The sequence below is a fragment of the Aquila chrysaetos genome, chromosome 22 (assembly GCF_900496995.4).
Source record: "Aquila chrysaetos chrysaetos chromosome 22, bAquChr1.4, whole genome shotgun sequence".
Taxonomy (NCBI): Eukaryota; Metazoa; Chordata; class Aves; order Accipitriformes; family Accipitridae; genus Aquila; species Aquila chrysaetos.
The window spans coordinates 367,617-389,215 of NC_044025.1; the positions used below are offsets into that span (position 1 = coordinate 367,617).

The window sequence follows — 21,599 nt, forward strand, 5'->3', positions numbered from 1 at the left end:
GGGTGAGAGGCAACAGGCACAAGCTGGAACGTGGGGCATTTCCATTAGAGATAAGGAAAAGCTTTTTTCACCATGAAGGTGGTCAGAACTGGAACAGGTTCACCAGGGAGGTTCAAGCTTGAGGTAGGCATGACCCAGAGTGACCTACCCCAACTGGCCCTGCTGTGAGCGGGGGCTTGGACCATAGACCTCCTGAGGTCCCTGCCAACCTCAGTTACCCTGTGAACAAAGGTCAAGTCTTTGTGAGGCAATTGAAGAGACGTATTTTTAAAAGTACGTTATTTAGGCATCATTCTCTCAAAACCGGTGCTCAGATTGGGCTGGTGACTGCACCCAGGGCCTTGCCTTATTCATTTTATATGTCAAAATGCCCAAGACTAGTTGTCTTCACAAGAACTAGGCTGAACAGCAGGAGAAATACTGCTAAAAGGAGATGTGGGCAGTGCCCTTTTAGGAGGCCAAGTGTCCTGGACTCCAAATACCCCAGAGACAGAGAAAAACCACACTTTTCAAAGTTGCCCCAGAGGCCTCACAGTTATCTTGTGCTGAATGTCTCTCAGTGGTCAAACCACTGTGGTCCCACTAGGATTTCAACCTGCAAACAGGGAGAAGACAAGGATTGGCAACTCAAATGCTTGGGCATTAAACCATCTTTTTTGGTGAAGGGCAGAGTAGAGTGGGAGAGCTCCAGATCAAGTTATGCTATCAGCTATCTCCTTCCTTCTCAGGCAGAACCTGTGTTGCTGTCTGAGCAAAATGTTAGGGAAAGGGGAATTTCCACAGAGATTTGTGTCAAAAGCAGAGAGAAGTCAGGTGGTTTCCCTACTCCTCCAAGCAGCTTCCTGAATCCAAAATACCATCCTTCCCTCTGCTGTGGGAAACACTTCTGGTCCCTTCTGCCTCCACCTGTGTTCCTCTGCAGTTTTGCACGGTCACCAAACAGGGGAAAAGAGAAAGCTTTCAGGAACATCTGAAAACAGAAAGCCACAGAGAATCACAGTTAGTTAGCAAGAGAAAATGCACGCCAGAAATGCTCCTCAAGCCCTGCTGTTAACACACTGCGCTGCTTCCAATGCATCACGGTCCTGCAATGGCAGAGCTGTTCAGAGAGCTGTTAGCCTCCCCGGAGAGGGGGAAAAGCATCTGTCCTGGCTGGCCGCTCCATGGCTGGAGAGCTCTGTGTGTGTGTGCTGAGGCCGTGCCATCGTGTGCCAGCGGTGGGAGAACGCTGGCTCCTGCCCCGGGCAGCAGAGGCAGGGCAACACGAGGAAAGGCAGCGCTCGGTGCCTGTGCTGGGCACAGCAGCTCTGCTCCCTTCCCATTTTTCCTGATGGTTCTGGCTGTACTATGTTAAATGGAGAGCAAACCCTGGTCCTGCTATCTGTGCTCCTCTGCTCTCACCAATGTGCTCAAAGACCTGGCTCTTGTAATCTCTTGGGGTGTGCTGAGGGATTCCCTAGAGGCTGTAAAGCCACTGGGGTGGAGGCTGTGTCTCCATCACAGTGCAGGCAGGGCCGTGCATCCCTACTACAGGGTGTGCCCCTGCCCATTGCCTCAGAGAAGGCCGAGCCCAGCCTTCCTGCCTCTGGGTCACCTCCATCGCGATGGGACTATGGCCGCTCTCCTTCAACGCAGAATCTAGAGCAACAACAAATATGAAATCCTCTGCTGCTAATTTAGCATCTCAGATCCCTGCCACACTGTAGCAGCTGGGCAGCGAGGCTTTGTGCGTACAGATGCTTCAGGCTCAGCTTTGAAAATAAACCCAAATAAGCCACTTTTTGGAGATTAAACTGACTCCTCCTGGAAACCACTGCAGGGGAAGAGCGCTTGTTTATTAAAAAGAGACAGCAGGGATCAGGGCATGAAAGGAGGCTTTGTCTCCTCGGCTATTACCTTACTCCATTTGTCTCTATCTTAATGCCTTTTCTTCAGGTGTGCAGGGAATCTCAGGCACAAATCTCCCAGCTCCATCAAAACATTGGGCAAAGAGCTCCTAACATTGGGCCCTGCACCTCTCGGAAGCCCTGTGCCACCTGCAGCCACCCCCAAATGAGTGCATCTTTGGTGGCATCTTGGGGGGGGATGTCGGTCTGTGAACGCTTGGGGGCTTGGTGAGGGGGGCTGAGATCTCCATGGCTGAGCTGGAGGCAACACCATCTGTCTCCCATCTCCGGGGACCCCCAGGCCCTGCAGGAGCGGGAGACAGGGATGCAGGGATCCCCTCTGCTGCAGCGGGCATCCCCCGTGGCGCGGGGGGGGGGGGGGGTCCCCGGGCAGGGAATCACCTTTTTTTTTTTTTTTTTTTCCGGGGGGGTGGTGAGGTGGTGGGTGTCAGCATCCCGGGGGAAGGGGCGGCTGTGCGAGCATCCCACCTCCCTCGCTCGGAGGAGGATCCGCGCCGCTCCGCGTCGCGCCGCGCCGCGCCGCTCCGCTCCGCCCCGCCGCGCCCGCCGCGCCGCAGCCCCGCAGCCCGGCCGCCGCAGGGCCGGCGGGGAGCGAGCGGTAGCCGGCGGCATGAGGCGCGACCCGGCGCCCGGCTTCTCCATGCTGCTCTTCGGCGTTTCCCTCGCCTGCTACTCGCCCAGCCTTAAGTCGGTGCAGGACCAGGCGTACACGGCGGCGGTGGTGCTGGAGGGGAAGGTGCAGTCCGTGGGCCCCCCCGCCGGCGGCGGCAATGACAGCCGGGGAGCCGCCGGTCCCGCCGGGGGGGTCTTGGTGAAGGTGCTCGACCTGTGGCCCCTCAACAGCGGCGGGCTGCAGCGGGAGCAGCTCATCAGCGTGGGCTCCAAGGCGCCCTGCTTTAAAGTGAAGCGCAACCACCGCTACATCTTCTTCCTGGAGCCCACCGAGGAGCCGCTCGTCTTCCGCACCGCCTTCGCCCCGCTCGATACCAGCGGCAAGAACCTCAAGCGGGACGTGGCGCGGATCCTCTGCGCCGACTGCGGTACGGGCCGCGCCGCGGAGGCGGGGGGCGGCGGCCGGGGGGGGGCGCCGGGACCAGCGGCGGGGGGCGGTGATGGAGCTGCGGCGGGGAGCGCCGGCCGGCGGCCCGGCCGGCCGCGGGGCGACAGGTCCGTACCCCCGGGGCGGGGGGGGGGGGGTGGGGAGCGCCTGGCGATGCCCCCCCCCCCCCCCGCCTCAGCCCCGGCCGGCACCGGGAGACGCGCCTGCACCGGGGGCGATGCGCTCCGCCGGGCCCGGCCGCCGCAGCCGCGCTGCCCCCCGCCCCGGCCCCGCCGGCCCCGCCGGCCCGGCTCAAGGTCCCGGCCCCCCCCCCCCCCCCCCCGGCGCCGTGCCAGCAGCGCAGCCCCGAGCCCCGGTGCGGGGCGGGCGGGGAAGGGCCCGCAGCCCGGCTGCCGCTGCGCCCGGGGCCGCCGGCTTTCCGGCGGCAGCGCGCTGGAGCTCTCGGTCTCGGCGCTTTTCCAGAGCCCCCCCCCCCTCCGCCTCGGGTACCGTTTCCCTCGGTTCGCCTCGGTGGTGGCAGGCAGCCCCCGGCTGGGAGAGCCGCTACCGGCATGCGGCGGCGGCTCCGTTAACTCTGTGCGCGCTGGCGCTGCCCGATGCGTTCCTCTCCCCGGGCGTGTTTACTGATGGGGAGAGGGGCTCCTTCCCGGGGGGGTGCGGGGCCTGGGGCAGATGCTGGCTCTCCAGGTGCGCCCTAAGTGCCGGGAAGTTTCGCCTCCCTCAAAATACCGGCCTCACGTTGTGAAGTTGGCGTTCTTTTGTTCGTGCAGCGCATTTAGATGTCTCCCGTCAATGCACTCGCGCTGTTCTCCGTGCGTGCTGTGTGCTGATCCTCCACCACCTTTGTAAACGCGGTTATGAAATTACTTCAACGGGGAAGCGCCTGCCGGAGCGTTACCCCTTTTGTGCCTGGATTTTCCTTGCCGTCGTCCTCCGGCAGGGCAAATGCCTGCGGTGGGCTGGGCAGTGGGGGACAGGGCAAAGACAATGACTGCATTTTCCCCGGGTTAGGATCTGAGCTTACAAAAATGCGAGGCCGGCCCTTCATCCAGCTCGAATGTTCAGATACCGTGTCACAAAATCCGGAGAAGGCCGGTGTGAACCCGGAGAGCTCTGAGCGCTGCGCCGTGCCATCAGAAATGGATTTGAAGCTCTCATGTTTGGTGGGTTCCAAAGATGTACAGGGCGTATCTCCAGGGAATCCAGGTCCCCCACTCAATGCCAGCATGCTGTACTTCCTCATCAGGTCAATTGGCCTTTTGCCTCATTAAAAGCAAGGTGCCGTGTCAAGTTAAACTTAGCTCTGTAATGAACATACGTGTGCTGCTTTGTTGTTGTTGTTGTTGGTGCATTATTAACTAGGTGTTTCTGGGGCAAACACTTTGCTATTTGGGATTGCTGACCCCAGATTTTGAAAGCCAGACCTGTCTCTTTTTTTAGTTATCCAAAAGATATATTTAGAAGATTGCGTTTCCTGGGAGAAAGGTGGAACCTTGCATATCATAATATGTTGTTGAGGAAAGTGGGCTAGGGCTGCATACGAGAAAACTAATTTGGGAGACACTAATTTCATGTGCATCTGTATGTGGGCCATCGTGGACATAGAGGTTTTAGTGAAATAGCTGTTGCAGAGTTAAAAGGAAGGTAAATGGCGGAATTTCTCAGGACTGTGGTCTCATCATCAGGTGAAAGCACAGCAAAAGGTATGTGGCTTTTATTTTTTTTTAAAGCAAGAAGGATTCTTCCAAACTTGCGCATCTCTGAGCAGCAGGGTATGACTTTAAGAGGAACAGAGGCTGCTCCGTTGCTTCCTGGATCAGGCCCAAAGTGTTAACGCGTAGGCTGATGTAACAATAAGTTAAGGGATGTCATTCTGCCCGTGACACCTTCTTGGAGCTGATGCTTTTGTTTCTGTATTTTTGATGGTCTGAACAGGATCCCTGGCTAAGGGACTCTGCAGGTTGTCGGGAGCGTTGTCTCAGCAGAGCTTTACGGCAGATTGCAAAAGAAAAATAAGAGCTGGTGGTTGGGAACTGTCACAACTGTGGTTTGGTTCAGTGATGAAGATTAAACAGGAGCCTCAGCCTTCTGAACTTGTGGTTCCCCAAGCACTTCATGTTCTCAGTTCGGCTAGGAGGTTATTTCTGAAGGTGACATTCCTGGCAGCATCTTCCAATTCGTAGCACCCTAGCTGCTGGAAAGGTGCGTGGACTGGGAAACCAGGCCATGGTCTGCCTTCTTGCGCCTTGGTTTCTGCTGGGAGGGGAGATCCGGAGGGGTGCAGGGCTATTTCCCGTTCTTGCTGCAGGCGGGGGCTGTGGACAACGCCAGAGTTGGCAGGGGGTGAAGTGTCCAGGCACAACGTGCGCTCTGAGGGGCAGCCGGGCTGCAGCCTTGTGAGGGGTATTATGGAGCCAGGGGGACGGGCAGTGGGGCCACTTTGGAGTGGGTGGAGGGGGACCTCGTGGCTCTGATCACTCCAACCCCCCCCCCCCCCAAAGATGGAGGCCTCGCAGAACCATCTTCTCCCTGCTCTGGCTCCATGCCTGGGTCTGTTTTCTAGTGAATCATCCCCTTCTTGCAGGCTAAGGTGCTGTGTGTCCTCTGCTCTCGCTGCTTGCCGAGGTCCAGGATGCGTTGCAGGATTAGGCCTCTGGTTGGAGCATCTGTGTCTCTCTCCAAGGAACAGTCTCTGCTGTTTGCAGAGCTCACTGGGAGGGGGGAAAGTGGGTGGTGAGGCTCTGCACAGGACCCAGACCCTCGCCAGGCAGAGCCAGGAAGGCTGGAGGAGAGGGAAGGGTAGATGGGGTGCGGGAGGCAGAACAGGAAAGCCGGTCTGTGCAGCTGGCATGTGCGGGGTCTCGCCTGGACTGCTTCACATCTGCCCCCACCATGCTGAGGTCCAGGGAGAGGGATTCTCACTTTGGTCATCCCACTGCTGGGCAGGCTCTGGAGGCTGGAACTTCCCTACCTGCAAACCCCAGAGGTTTGCAGCTTCTGCATCTCCTCCCGGCCATGGATTTGCATCCCCTGGCACACAGGAAGCAGCTGGTCCCTGGGCCCAGGATCCTGCGGGTCTCACCACCCACTTGCCCATCTTAAAACCTCTTCTGCACTAGGAGTATTACTGTTTTCTTCATACTGTTATATAATGATTCCTGTTATTGCTTGTCCTCCTGTCTCTTTTCTTTACATCTTTTAGCTCCTTAATTTTGGGTGGTTTCTTATCTCCTTTGTGCCTACATGCACAGATCAAGGAGGAAGAAGTAGGTGCAAGACGCGGCACTGGCTCTCACTGGTGGGGTGGCTGTGTGGCATGGTATCCCTGCTGAAACCACTCCTGATCTGAGTCCAGAAAGGGGGTTGTGATCCTGACCCTCCTGGTCTTTAAGGGTCACTCCTGTCATCATCTGCTTTCCACTCTATATGAGTCCATGCTTCCTGTGAGAAAGATATATTTGCAGGTATTTTGCATACAGGAGAGGCTCTCGCTGGTGGGGATTTAACCTGTCTGGGCTCTGATTTCTGCTTTCACAGAGGAACAAATGTCTTCCTGCCTCCATATGCAGGAAGTTGCAAAGTAGCTTTAATTAGAGCTTGTACATCTCCTGGAGCACCCCACCGAAAATGCTGCAGAGTTCCAGGACGAAGTATGCGACTTGCCTGTAGGATTAGCTAGCTTAGTCTGGGCAAGTAATCTGGTGATGGCAGATCCCCAGGAGGATTTGCAGGCAGAGGACCTGTTGTTGCAGCAGGTACTTCTTGTGAGATGAGGTGTTTTTCTTTTTTTCCAGTCAGAAGGCACCTTGATCTCGATGGGAATCAGGAACATTGGACTCAGTGGCCACACGATGCTGGGAGCTGTTTATCTGTTGATTCTGGGAGCCAGGTTGGTTACAGCTGGCCTGCGAGGAGAGGAGGGAGGCCTGATTTTGAAGTGCCCGCGGGAAAATACAGCCCTCTGGATTACAGTGTAGGTGTTGCTGCCTGAAATAGCACTGGCAACTTTGGACCAGCAGCTCATGCAAAAATAGACCTCTCTGTTATCCTGCAAATCATTGGGCTTGCTCCAAGCCAGGCAGGCACAGGGGGAGGGTGCGGGTGGGCTCCAGCCACCGATGCCGGTGCTCTCCCTTCATCCCAGGACAGCTGTGGAGCAGGGAGCAGCAAAGCTGGATTTTCTCACGCGCCACCCTGCTAATTAGAGCTGTCTGAAACTATTTCTCACCACCTTCAGAAAATCACACTTCCTTAGGTTCGCAGAAGAGTGAAAACTTGCTTCCTTCTTGCCTTGAGTTTCTGCAGATGGGGAACGGTCACTTTGCTGCAGAAAGCTTTTACCCCTTGCAAGGGCGGCACATTTCTGGGTGCTCTCTGCTGCTGGTTAGCTGGCACGCAGGATTTGACCCGGGAGTGGAGCTGGGGTAGCTGGGTCCCCGTGGCCAGGTCAGCTCCTCGTCTCCCAGCTGAGCCAGCCGTGACAGGGAACTGGCAGCTGAAACTTTTCTCGGCCGGTGCTGCAGGTCCAAGTGACTTTAGCTGTACCTGAAACAACGGAGGTTGTCCACTCCCAGGCACGTGCCGTGTGTGGAGCAAATCCTGGCTAATTTCTCAGTGTCCCTTTCAGAAATGTTTGACTAAATAAAGCATCTCCCCAAGGATCTCTATGAGTAAGAGGAGACTAAAAAGGCTCCTGCGTGATCCCAGAAGTGCTGGCTTCTATATCTAGGGCCTCTCCATGCACAGCCCTGGGACACCAGCTGCTGCTCAGTGGCTGTCTTTGTGCTCTGCTAACTAATAACCCTTAGATATGGGCCCTGAAGCATAACGCCCTTTCTAAATCACAGGCAACACCTTGACTTGGGTTTGGACCTGGATCAGAAACTGGTGCATGCTTGGGAGCACAGAGGCAATAAACTCCATCATCAAGCAAAAAGGGAGCCATGTTCTGCTGCAGCTGAGCTCCCCTCTTGATTTGGGCAGCGTAAGGCAAAATGTGCCATGGTCACCAGGGCCTTGAGCCTTAAAGCGTTTGGCACACCCCAAAATCTACTGCAAAGACCCCCAAGGGATCAGTTTTGGTACTGTACTGCTGGGGTGAGGGTACCTCTCCCAGCAGGATCAGAAGGGGTTGCCAGTTCCTGTGAGCAGCATGGCATGGCTCCTACTGCCATGCTTTGGAGTGGCTGCTGCTTTGCCAGGTTTAGGGCATTGGATGCTGGTGCTGGAGTGTCCCTTGTCTCCGTTTCCCCTCCCGAGTCGCTAAGTGACACCACTGAGCGTAGAGGAGAGCTGTGCTGCCCTGGAACAGCACGTAGGCTTCCCTCAGCGAGCTGTGCTGGCCTTTGGCAGGCAGGGGTGCGGACGCAGCGAGAAGGGCAGAGGTGAGTGTCATGCTTGGCCAGGAGGAGCTGCAGGAGATCGATCCATGGTGGGCAGCAGGTTTGCGAGGCTGAGAGCCTGTGGGCGACTCTGGCCATCTCAGAAATTCTCACTGCAGAGGAGCCTGAGCGATCAAGTGCTGGGAAGCGATAAAGTGCTTCCACTGAGCTGGGAGGCGCTGGGGCTGTCTGGCAGCTTCTGCCGGACCTCCTGTGCCTGCTCGGTGCTGGGTGCGGCAGCGTGGTCGGTGCTGGTCGCGCTGGCAGGGAGCTGGGCTGGGTGTAGCAAAGATGTCAGTAAATCCTGCCTCTCTCTCTGCTCTTACTGCTGATCAGAGGAGGCTGCCAGGATGAGAGCACGCACCCTCCCAAACGGCTGGACCACTCTTCTGTGTCCTAATGGTGCCATTTGAATGAGAAGGCTCTGCCCTGCTCCTTGGTGAGGTGTTCTCTGCGCTGTGTGATGCTCTGTCCGGTGCAGATGGTGGAGGACGCTGGTCCTCGGCAGGAGCTCGGGCAGACGTTTGCGGCGAGGGGAGGCTCCGGAGGAAGCTCATCTCCCTGGCAACTTTGGCAGCCAGGCATCTGCTCGCCTACTGAATTGGGTGTGCAGCAGTTGAACCCCTAAGGGGTGCCAGCACCTCTCAGCACTTGCTTTCTCAGGTCTGGGGGGAGGTGGAGAGGTCTGCTAACTGCCAGAAATTTTGGGGACAGAGTACTGAGCCTGCAAGGGTAGGCTAAAGATCAAAAGGAAGATGAATCACTGTGCTGCTCTTTCTCTGCTGAATGACCGTGCTCCCAGTGCTTGCCTGCTGCAGCTTGGTGCTGGGCTGTGTACTGCAAAGCTTGGCCAGAAGGGTCAGTGAAAACTGCTTTCATTTAATTCCCATGGTCCAGCTCTGTCGTGGATAAGAGGGTGACCGGTCTGGAGGAGGAAAACATGAAGTTCCCCAGAACACGGGGTACTAGAGGGGAGCAAGTGATTTGCACCTTGAATGAAAACAATTTGTATAACTCCAGGCAGGGAAACCTAGGATGTGGTTGGGTGGGGTAGGATCACCTCTGTGCTCGGAGGATTTGGGGAGAAGTTTTGTATGGAAGTCACAGCAGACAGCACTGAAGCTGTTCAGGGAAGGGGGAGAGTTCATATTAGGGAAGAAAAAGGAAATGAGAAAATAAGAGGTTCACTGGGTTGGAGAGGGACAGGAGATGCTGCCTTGGGGACCCAGGGCACTGGTGTTCAGCTGAGTGGGGATTTCTTGTCTCTGCATGTTAGGGTCAGCCAACTCTTGCTGAGGTTGTAGTCATGTCTTGGCATTGCTGGCTGATTACCTCTGTCAGGGAATCCTCTCTGGTCGTCTTGTCTTTCCTGTCTCGGGGTCTTACCCCAAGCAATTGCTCTCTTAAGGTATCTCTGCAGTCCAAACTATGACCAGGGTGACCTCCTAGAAGTGCTCCCCAGTATGAATCAAGTGTTGGAACTGGGCTGGACCTCATGGTGGTAGCATGGGCTGAGCATGGCCCCAGCTGATGTGGCACCTTGAGGATAGAGCTGGGTGGGCTGATGGGAAGAAGTCGTGTGCAGAAAAGAGGCCAGAAGATGGCAACAGTTCTGACAAGGCTGTGGGAACAGCAAACCACAGGTATCTGCCCCTCTGCAAGGAGTTATCCCCTTGTCCCTGGTAGCCTGATCTGGAGCTGGGTGAGAGCTATCAGCAGAGCATTTTGACAGTAGGTTGGGCAGACACCCATCAGGAATGACCCTGGTACGGCTGACCTCCTTGCAGGCAGGCAAGGGATTAGACAGGTGCTCGGGTCCGTTCCCGCTCTGTTGTCTGATGTTGTATCCAGGGACAAGGTGCTTCTTCTCACAGCATCTCTGGCCAGGGCAGTCCTTTAAGGTCTCTTGGCTGGGGTTTGTGGCTGCAGTGGTTCTCACTGGTTCCCCCACCTGCCTCACGCCCCATTATCTGCAGCAGGATAGTGCCATCCTTTCCTGTATTCCTGTCACTTACTGTTTGCTGGTCTATGGAGGGCAACTGAGTTCATCCTTCCAGGCTGGAGTGCATGTCCTGAGTTTGCAGGAATGCCTCATAGTTGATGGCCTCCTGGAGGAGAGCTGGCTGCTGTCGTCTCTGGGCACAGCATCTCTCTGGGATGGGACACACGCACTTGATGAGTGGGGATGTGTCATACTTGTGACAGAGCACCCAGCTCCCACCCTGCTGACCCCCACTCTCAGCCTGTCATGGTGTGAGGGGACTGTCCTTTGCCCTCTTGATGAAGGTGAGGATTCTGGGAAAGCCTTCCCGATGGGTTCGGGTGCTGGAAATGAGCCTGTGGCATCTGCGGGTGGGAGCAGGGCCCCAGGGCTGATGCAGAGCAGATCTTGGACATGATGGTTTTCTCGGGCAGTTCTGGATGGGCAGTCCTGTGCCTGATGGCTTGTGGAAATGCTGAGGAGGATGGGAGGGCTTTGTAGAGCCTGTGGAAGGACATGCTGTACTACTTAGTGGGAGAGCTAGTCAGGTCCTGCCAGTCTGGGGTCGGAAGGCAGGTATTTGCATTCATTATAATCAATCACTGCTCATCCACTTTTCGTAATGGCTCAGTAATGAAATGCTGTTCAGGATCCTCTTGGTGGTCTCGGGGCAGGCAGATGGCTTGGCAGGAGGGTGGGGACTGGAATTAGCTCTGCTTTCTGGGCTGTCTCAAAGTTGGCAGCAATGCACCAGCCCTGGTTGCTGCACTCACTGGAGCCTGTCCCCATCGGACCCTGGCTCCCTGCTGGTGCACCGTCAGCTTTAGCTCTTCAGGGTGGACTGCACTTGGGTCAAGCCAAGGTGAGGTCGGGATCAGGCATGGCCTCTAACTGTCGGCCTCTACCAATGTAATGTGACCTTTCCCAGCATGCAGGGGTGCGTGGGTGTGTGTAGGACAATTAGCAATACATTCATTAGCCCTGCGAGTATGACAAGGAGTATGAGTGGGCTGTCAGGATGCCTTGCTTGGTGGTTGGATCTTCCCCATGGGTCCATGGGATGGTAGTAACAGCAATGATGGGAACGGGTGCCTCTGGCTCTTGTCTGTACCTGCTGCTCTGGGTGTTCCCTCCTTCCCACCTCCACCCCTCTGGTCTTCCTCAGCTGCCCTTCCGTGTGGCTTGGTGCAGAGGAGAGGAGGAGTGGGGACCTGAGTGGGTGAGTCTCCCCTAGGCTGCTTTCAGCCTCGAGCCAGGCTGGCAGTTGCTACTGGGAGTCCAGCTGAAGTCACCAGCGTCCCTAGGACAATCCCTTGCCATGCAGGGTCTCAGCTGCCTTCTCCCTGTATCCCTGCTGGGAGAAGGAGCTGTCTTCCCATCCTGGCTGCCAGGTTGTCTCTTGTGCTGCTGGCCCTGAGCTCCGTGGGGAGCTGGCTGGTGAGGCTGGTGTAACCTAGGGAACATCAGGGCCACTTCTCATGGAGCCATGGGACACATGCTGCCTGCTCGGGCAGCTGCACATTTATGTCCTGTGCTGGAACGAAGTGGAGATTCCTGTCCTGGGGGGACCCGGCGTCGCAGGGTGGTGCTACCTGCTGGCTTTGAGGTGACCTGGAGACCCTTTCTTATAGCGCTGGAGAGCCTGAGTCCCACAGACACGTCCCCAGATCCGCAGAGCTGAGGCAGCAAGAAGGAGCTGGAGGAGTTTCCCTGCCAGGTCCTTCCTGTGGCTCCTGGCTTGGCTTGGCACGCTCCATATACGTGGCAGGAGGAGGCAGTGCCCATTCCAGCATCCGCACACCCAGCCCTGCTCATCCAGCCTCTGGCAGTGCTGCTGGGCCCCAAGCAGATGGGACAGACATCAAATGAGTGTCCTACCACCCCAGTGCTGCCCTGATCTTGAACACTCACAGAAAGATGCATTGATGTCAGCAAATGGGGATGCAGCTGGGGTGGAGGTCTGTGGTACAGAGAGATCACTCTTCTCTGGCACGCTTTCTTCCTAGGTTGGTGATTTTAGCTGGTCTTACTGGCATGGGGGACGCAAGAGGCTGGGACCGTAGGATGACTGTTGTTTCTTGGACGTTCAGGCACAACAACAACTGCAGGCCATGGCAAATGCTGTAGGAGTCCCAGACCTGACGGTGCCCTAGAGCCCAAATGGGCTTACAGGCAAGGAGGAGAAAACCTAGAGGGGGCAAGGTGTTCTGGTGGGTTTGGGAGGATCAGATACAGGTGAGATGCTGGGAAAGGCCCTGAGGTTTTTGGGCACTGGGTAGGACATAGTGGTAGATGTAGGATGGTGTGGATGGAAATTAGGAATTCTTCTATACCTACAAGCACGAGGGTGATGGGAAGCAGCAGGCATGGGGTCACCCGAAGAAGGTCCTTTTTTCACACAGTGCCTTGCTGCAGAGTGCTGCTGGGGCCACAGGGAAGAAGAATCACACAGGCTCCCAGAGGCCATGCCTGTGTCTACAGCATGGTTGGGGTGCAGCTGCTAATTCTGCATTTTCCCAAATGCCTCGCTGCCAGAAGGGGTGGGCTACAGTGGGGAGAGGCACAGTACGGGGCTGAAGCAGTGTTGTGGTTTTGGTGTGCTCTGCAGGGAGGCAGTGTCATGTTTCTCCATTTATTGATCAGTAATTCCTCCATGGAGCCTGATCTCCATCGCCTGGACCATGCTCCAGAGAAGGAGCTTTGTGGAGTATTGAGCCCATTTCTGGTGTATGGACATTCTGTGTGGGGGATGTAGCACAGAAAGCCAGCTGTATGGGTTCATCTCAGCTCTGTGTCTGTGCAGTTGTGCTGGGTGCACGCACTGCAGAGAGGTGTGTTTGTGTGGCTTCATGCTCTGGAGGGAACTGATGCAGGCAAGGGGGCTGTGCTTGGAGATTTGTTTCAGTTCCCATCTGTGCCACTGATCATAGGAAAGCTGCTTAGCATCCCCACACCATTATTCCCTGCCTGGCAAGCAGGAAGGATGCTGCTTTGCACACTCTGCTAGGGAGCAGGCAAAACCTGGTAGTGTGATGGGCTCATATCAGCCGGTATCAGTGCTGGTAATAAGCAGAAATGGTGATGAAATCCTGTCCCCCCCTGCAGTGCCTTTCACTAATGGACCTCAGAGCAGTCCATCCCCCTGGGTGCAGGGCTGTCTCTGCTGCCAGCTGGTCCTTCCTGGAGGTGGCAGACCCTGCCAGAAAGGAGGCAGAGCCTGCAGTGGTACTCTGTGCAGCTGGGAGGATCTGAGTGGGTGTTTGGGGGTGGAGGAGCCCTGGCTTGTTCCTGGAATGGGTCTGCAAGGGACCTGCCTGGTACCAGCCAGCAGCGTGTTGACTCTCCTTGGGTGGCCATCTAGCTCCAAACATTTCCCAGCCAAGCTCAGCTCACAGCAAAGGTGTTAGATCCACAAAGACATAAACTTGAGGTCCCCAAACCTGATCTGCAGCGGCATGCTCTGTCTGTGTGGGGGAGCTGTGACGTGTGAAGAGACAATTTCTGTCAGTCCATTGCGTGGTGACATGCAGGCTTCTGGCATTCAGGCTGTTTTTCTGGTGCTCAGAACTAGCTGGGAGTGCTGGCGGTGAGCATGGATCCCCGAGGGCACTTGATGCTGCATGATGGTGTGGAGAGAGGATTTCCCAAGCTGTTAGAAGGCTGAGCAGCTTTGTGGTACATGCTGTGATGGAAGGATGCTCGGGTGAGGCAGGCTGCGTGGCTGGTCTGCTGATGCTTGCAAACTTCTGCAAATCAGTAGCTGCTGCATGGAGCTGAGAGATTAGGGTTGTCTTTTGTGGCTTGAAATGACCCTGAGAGTTCCCATCAGGGCCTATTCCCCAGCCCTCTGGGATGCTATGTGTCAGTAAATGTTACTGGGAGGTGATCCAAACCCAGACAGGCAGGGGTTTGTGTGCTTGTTTACTTCTGCAGACTCTTCCTGGTGAGAGGAAAGACAACGGCACTCTCCGCCTGTGCTGAGACAGCTCATCTGGGAGTCCTCCTGCCTCAGGTTGCAGACAGTTTCAGGCCTCTCCTTCCTTCCCAAGCATTGCGGGCTGAATTGCCTTCTGCTGCATGTCATCAGAGCAGTAGCACAGAGACCAGAGCTGTCACACCAGGACAGTGCAGGTGCAAGGAAGTGGAGGAAATCCTGCCCACAGTATTAATACACCTGTAGAAAAAAGAGCTGAATTTGCCAAGAAAGTGCATGCCTTTCTGTAATCAGACTGGTAACTGTGAATAAAACTATGGCCATTGCAGGAAGGAGTCTCCGGATGGTTCTTTGAGCAAGGATAGAAAATACCTTTCCGTGGTGAACTCTGAAACTGGCTGATGAGACCACCAAACCTCATATTTAGATGTTAAAACATCCAGGAGAGGAGCTCGTAACTCCCAAATCATAAGTACATGGAGAGAGTTCTGGCTTCAGAAGGGCAGATAGGCACACTGGAAAGTGCCATTAGGAAACTGTGACCTTTTGAAACCTTCCTGCCGGGAGAGTGGCTATGGTTTTCCTGCAGCGGCTGGTGCCAAGGCAGCCCTGGGCAGCTGCAGGACCGCAGCTGCCTGTTGCCCGTGTTGGGTGTTGGCCGGTTGCACGGGCTGCGACCATGCTGGTGCTGAGCTCTGGGCCACCTTTGCCAGCGGGAGCTCCTGGGGCTGGAGGTGGCTCCTTGGGTCACAGTGCTGGGCAGCTCTGCAGCTGGAGAGAGGGGTCTTGTTCTGTCCTTTGCCCTTGACACACTGGGAGATGTGTGGCTGTGCGTGCTCTGGTGTAGGTCGGGCTCTGAGAGACATCACTTAGTCCCTGCCCCTGCACAGATCCCTGCAGGGCTCGTGTCTGGGATGAGGGATACTGAGGCTTTGTGGATAGGGCTGATCTCCATCTGGGATGTTTCCTTATGTTGCACAAGATTTACTGAAAGCGTCGTGTGAACCTGCTGAGAGGGGACGAGTAGCAGAGTTTCCTTTCCCATCATCTCTTTTGTAATTCAGTGCCCTTTCCCATCACTCTGCCTTCAGGGAATTTCCCACCCCTTGCACTTGCCCGGTGGTCAGGCTGTGTCCCAGAGCCAGGAGAACAGCACTAGCCCTTTCCTCCTCTGGGTAGGCAGTAAAGTCCTTGGCTCTCCACCTCCTGGGCCCGTGGGGTGCCAGGTTAAATCTGACCTGAAGCACAGCACAGACGAGCTCTGCCAAGCCTCTGATTCTGGCCCAAAGAGGCTGCAGAGTCCAAGTTGTCTCACCTGAGTATTTCTTAAACAAGCTGGTCTAGGGGCCTTTCCAGAGATCCCAGCAGTGCGGTTAAAGCTGGTAGCAGACCTGCTGTCTCTGTCTCCTTTGGGCTGGGGGTGTGAGGAGGGGGTCAGCGATGCCCCATCGGGCCGTGGCTCCTGCCAGCTCTGCTGCCTGCTGTTGCCAGAGGCGAAACCTTGTGCCATGGCACAGGTGCCCAGATGCTGCACACCGGCAGCCAGATTTGAGGAGGGAAGAGTGGTCATGGTGATGGGCAGTGCCTGGGTGGGAGACCATGCACTGGGCTCCTCTTATTAAAAACTAAGGTCAGCAACCTGCCACGCAAATGAAATTCCCAGGAGAGTTATCAGATTGGTGGGAAGGGGGTGAGCATGGAGCCTGTGGAAAAAACATCCATGTCCCTGGGGCAGAAACATGTCCAGCAGTGGGGCTTGGAGGTTTGGAGATCTTTGCTGTAACAGACACACACCCCTCCCAGCAAGTGAGGCTAGTAGAATTTTATGTGGAGCACTTTTATGCTGGGCTAAACTAATGTTTTCTTGACGGGTGGGGGAATGGCATACATGGGGTAAGCTCCTGGCTGCAGCATCTGAGGGAGCCCGCCCCCCCCCCCTCCTTTGAAGTCTTACCTTTATGGCCGATGTTCTTCAAAATAATGTTTTTTTCTCCTTCTCTGTGTAACGGGTGACATGGGAAACCCTTCTGCAAGGAACTAAATTCTGCTTGTCACAGGGGCTTTCACTTGGCACTGTTGAATTTCCTTCCATGCTGCTGTTGTCTTTCTCTTTTCCCCCTTCTCTGCTCCTCCCTCCCACACATACTCTTCTCTATCGTACATCCTCAGCTTTCAGAGCAATAATTGCGGTTGAGCTAAGAAAACCCTAACACATTTTTAATGATGGCTTTGGTTCCTTTTTCTGCAGTGTTCTCTGAGGGCGCACCCTGTTTGAAAACTTGAAGGAGTTTCAATGACCTTTTTTTCCATTTAGACTTATTTTTTGAGGAAATTTCCTGGAAATTCAGTATTTGGATGAGAAGTGGGAATATGAAGTTGTCTGGTGTCACTAAATACACAGGACACGCAGGTTGGACCTGCCTGCTGGGAAAGACTGTTAGCACCCCTTCTAGGTCTCCCTCTTGCAGGAGTTTGCTGGTGAGACACAGGCATTTTTGTAGGAAGTTGTGTGATTTTTGAGGTGAAAAGTCACAAAAGTCTGAGACTGCCTAGAGGAAGACCACTGTGTCCAACCTGATCACCTTCTATGATGCAATGACTGGCTTGGGAGATGAGGGGAGAGCAGTGGACATTGTCTACCTGGACTTCAGGAAGGCCTTTGACACTGTCTCCCATAAGATACTCATAGACAAGCTGTTGATGTATGGGCTGGGTATGCAGTCAGTGTGGTGGATTGAAAACTGGCTGAATGGGAGATCAGTGGCACACAGTCTAGTTGGAGGGCAGTACCTAGCGGTGTTCCCCAGGGGTCAATACTGGGCCCAGTCCTGTTTAACAACTTCATTAATGATCTGGATGATGGGGCAGAGCGTACCCTCAGCAAGTTTGCAGCTGACACCAAACTGGGAGTAGTGGCGGATATGCCAGAGGGTCATGCTGCCATCCAGAGGGACCTCACCAGGCTGGAGAAATGCGCTAACAGGAACCTCCTGAAGTTCAACAAGAAGTGCAAAGTCCTGCACTTGGGGAGGAGCAACCCTAGGCTGGGACCAACCAGCTGGAAAGCAGCTTGGCAGAAAAGGCCCTGGGGGCCCTCGTGGACACCAAGTTCACCATGAGCCAGCAATGTGCCCCTGAGGCAGCGAAGGCCAGTGGTATCCTAGTCTGAATTACGCAAAGTATTGCCAGCAGGTCAAGGGATGTGATCCTTCCCCTCTGCTCAGCACTGGTGAGGCCACATCTGGAGTACTATGTCCAGTGCTGGGTTTCCCAGTACAAGAGAGACCTGGACATACTGGAGAGAGTCCAGTGAGAGCCACAGAGATGGTGAAGGGACTGGACTATCTCTCATGAGGAAAGGCTGAGAGAGCTGGGACTGTCCAGCCTTGAGAAGAGAAGGCTCAGAGGGGGCCTTATCAGTGTATATAAATACCTGAAGATGCTTTTGTTTTAAGTCTTTCGCAAGTGAACGTGCAGCGGAGGGGCCAGGCTGCAGAGAGCAGGGCTGGAGGTTGGGAACCACTGGGAGCAGCATGACTGGGTGCTGCACCTGGGGAAGTTGGGGCTGCAGCTGCAGTAGGCTGAGCTCTGCCCAAGCTGTCTCTTGGGCAAAGCGGGAGCCGGGATAGCATGAAGAGCAGCTCTTTGCCATCTTTGCCAGACTGGATTGTATTTCACAAACTCTCTGCAAAGTGAGGCCCGGTGCTAGTCTTGTTGTTGTTTGCAGACCTGCCCGTTCTCTGCTTCTCAGATGCCATTGCCTGCTCTCCCTGCTCTGTCTTCCCACGCAGATCAGTGACGCAGAAATGACAGGACCTAGGCAGCAGAGAATGGCTGTCAGGAAGGCTGTTGGGTGGACTTTTTGCCTTTCTGCCTTGCAGCTTGGGGAGCAAGCATCCTGCTTGTGGTGGGACTGCGAGCACAGTGATGCTTCTGCCAGCACACCATGTCCTGGGGCAAGGAGGAGAGCGGAGTCCAGCAGCCTGCCTGGGGCTTCTGGTCCAGCTGATGGCCTGAAGCTGCTGTTCAGACCTCTGCAAGCAGCTGCTGGATCAAAAAGGTTTGTGCAGACAAGCTGTGCCTGCCCCAGCCCTGCTGACCTCTGCTGTGACCCTGTGACCTATTTTCCCAGATGCTCCTTTGGCCCAAGCCACGGGCCATAGGCTGTCTGTGTGCTGCCCCATGCCGCATCATGGCCAAAGCAGCCCCTTTCCAGCCCAGCATACCGGCTGTGCTGCAGAGGCTACCAGACCAGCAAACCCACGCTGGCTTCTGCCTGTCCCACACTCTGCACCTGAGTCTGGCGTGGCAAAGGTTGCAAGATGGCTGGTTCGGAGGGGAGTAGGACAGGGAGCAGTGGAAGAGAAGAGGCCATGCCAAGAGGCCGGCTATGGTTGTCTTGGTACGTGAGGGCTGCCCTCCACCTGCCACTGACCCTTCTGTGCCTCAGCTTGTGCAGTGTGGGCTTTCTGGGGCTGCTGGCAGCAGTAGCACTGTGGCTGCTGCTGTGGCTTTGCATCCCTCACAGTGGAGATCGGTCAGAGTCCTTGGAGGAGCCTTCAGAGTCACATCAGCGTCACTCTCCTGGTAGCTGAGCCAGCTTGGTGCTGTGGTGGGGCGGGTGTACTCAAAGGAAAAAATACCCTGGGGACAACCTAGGAAACAGAGAAGCCACCATCAGCTAGAACTGTACAATGTTGCGTGACCTTTTTTCTCCCTCGAGCAGTCTTGCTCAGAGGGAAGTGGAGGACCCTTGATGTTGAGATACTGCACTGAGATACTCAGCAGCATGTGTGCTGTGTGTCAGAAGCTGCATGCTGCATGCGCAGGTGTTTATGGCAGGGAAATGAGGCAGCTCTGCCACTACCTGTTCCTAAACCATTTCTAGTTCCACCTGGCTGCTTAGGCAGTCAGCAGAGAGGAGGCAACCATGCTTCCTGCCTGTGGATGCAGGGATATTTCCCTCCCCTCCCCCTGCAATCAGATGCTTGCAGAGCAAAGCTTGCAGCAAGCCAAGCATCACTTGCACTCCATCAGACGTGGGTGTCTATAAAAAGCCTCTCTGGGGTTGCGATTGGGTGGGTTGGCTGTGCCACGTGGTCTCTCGTAAGGCCTGTGTTGCTGAGCAAGTGGCATTCCACTTATTTTTGGCACTAATAGTCTTTAGTTAATACATAAATTCAGCTTAAATTCTGGATGGAAAATAAATCCCAAGTGGAGGCTCTGCTAATAAGACGACAGACGCTTCGGGGAGCCTGGGACGCCTGTCAGCGGAGCGGTCGTGGCTGCTGAGATCTGAGAGCAGCAACATGTGCTGGCACAAGGTCCTTAAAAGTTACCATGAGTTGTCTGACTAAATTACAGAAGCATTAGACAGATGGCTGAGGTGAGCTCTAACTTTAACTGCTGGAGCTGAAGTCATTACAGCAAATGCCCCAGTGAGATCCCCAGTCTCATGCTGGCATGGTGAGAAAAGGGAGTCAAAGCATCAGTTTACATCTGACCACTGCAAAACACCCTTGTCACTGACAGTCTGACGAAAGGCAAGACTGGTCCGAGGTCCTCTGTCCTGCTTCTTTCTTGCTAACCCACTGCCAGTCACCCCAGGATGCTTCCCCACATCCCGGTTCATCCCAGGGAACCTTCACCCCAGATTTGGGTGTGTTGAGGACTGCATCCAAGTTGCTATGTCCTTCCAGCAGTGTATGTGCCTGTGAGAGCCTGGCTGGGGAAACGCATCCATGGTGGCCAATCCATGGAGAGTGTGAGACCTCGGAGCTTTCACCTTAGGCTTTGCTCCATGGGTTGGTGCCGTCACCTGAAGGAGGGCCTGGCTGAGAGAGCAGATCCCAGCAGCCTGTCAGAGGGTTTTGTGGCAGCATGCTCCCCAGTGCTGTGCCATGGGGCTCTGTGAGTGCAGCAGGATGGAAGGTCCCCAAGCCTGAATTCACCACACATACAATGGCTTTGAGGGTCGAGGCTGGAGCTGACTCATTTCCATGCCCCAGCAGGCAGGCTGCTCAGCAGCACCATTACCTTGTGGCTTGCTCACCCTACTGCTTTGCAGTGATGCCCACCACACATACACAGGGGTCTGCCTATGGCTCTGGCTCTGGAGCCCAACAGTGGGACAAACCCCAGTGCATGTCCTTTGCGTGACCATGCTGGAGCCATTTTGTGCCTATGTGCCAGACTGACAGGCCAAGAGGGATGTACTCATTCCCATGTCTAACTGCTTTCTGATTTCCTCCTCACTTTTATCCAGCTGCTGTGAGGTGGAATGCAAAATACGTTGGATGCTTTTTGAGAAACGGTCTGTACTTGTGAAGAAGCAGCTTTCTAGGGACCTTTCCAGGGGCATGCTGCACTGGGAATGAAAGCCACTGGTAGTCTGCCAGCATGTCCCACTCCTGCCCTTCCCTGCCCCGTCCCTTCCCTCAGAGCTGCAGGTGCAGGGTGCATGCCACTGAAAAGGGAAGGTGTCCTGGTGACTGGGCTACAAACCCTGTGGCTAACGAATTGCTTGTACCCTTCTTGCTACCTCCTGACAGGGTCCTGAATTTCATGAATTTCAACTCTTTCCAGAGTTGAAAAGGGATTGGAGGTTAACCAGAGTTTAGAAGAACACCAGTTCACCCCCGTCTCTCCTGCTGGCCTGCCTCACCTTGTGCACAAGGTCAGCCCCTGCGCACTCAACGTGTTAACCCCTTGTCAGGCAGAACTCTATAAGTCATTTAGGCCTCAGATCGATCTTGCTGGGGAGGTTCAGGTCTCAGTCTCAATCAGGACCAATGATACAGCACTGGCCTCATGAAGTGGGGAGAGTCTGAGGTAATTTCTTTCCTCAAGTTCCTTGCTCTGGATTTCCACTGGACCCTCCTTCTTTCCTCTGCAGTTTCCATCCAAAAGAGTGACAAGGAAAGGCTCAATTGTTTTGTTTTTGTGGGCAATGGTTTGCAATCGCATTGTTTTCCCATGTTCTTGGTGCAGGGGAGGGGGGGCTTATTCTTGAGCTCATTGGGGCTGTATTTGCTGCAGTAGGGAAAGCCCTGGCTAGTGTTACCAATGGGTATCCCTGATTCACAACACAAGGTGGTAAAGTCCCATGGGCAAGATCTAACAACCTTGAGGCTTTGTGAGGGAGCTGCAGGTAGATGCAGCTATTCCTTTCCTTTCTGATCCCCCACATCTGTGTTCCCACTGGGACCTGCCTTGGGGATGCATCATGCTGCAGTGGAAGCTGCAGCGTAAGATGATGCAGGGGCAGCCCTGGGATGCTCCTCTCTTGGAGCAGGGGCCTTGGGGAAGTAAGTGTGTGTATGTCCGTGTGTTTGTG

General features: G+C 55.2%; 1 protein-coding gene across 5 annotated transcripts in view; it reads left to right on the top strand.

Moving 5' to 3' along the window:
* Window positions 1-995: 995 nt before the first annotated feature.
* The window catches only part of NRG2 (neuregulin 2), a 174,006-nt gene continuing 153,402 nt past the window's right edge, over window positions 996-21,599 (top strand). For 3 of the 5 annotated variants that reach the window (XM_029997811.2, XM_029997810.2, XM_029997812.2), the window contains exon 1: window positions 999-2,947. In XM_029997811.2, coding sequence (XP_029853671.1) covers window positions 2,212-2,947 — 736 coding nt within the window. In that variant the 5' untranslated portion in view covers window positions 999-2,211. Of the gene's footprint in view, window positions 2,948-21,599 lie in introns of all 5 variants that reach the window. The other 2 variants (XM_029997814.2, XM_029997813.2) reach the window with 2 other exon arrangements.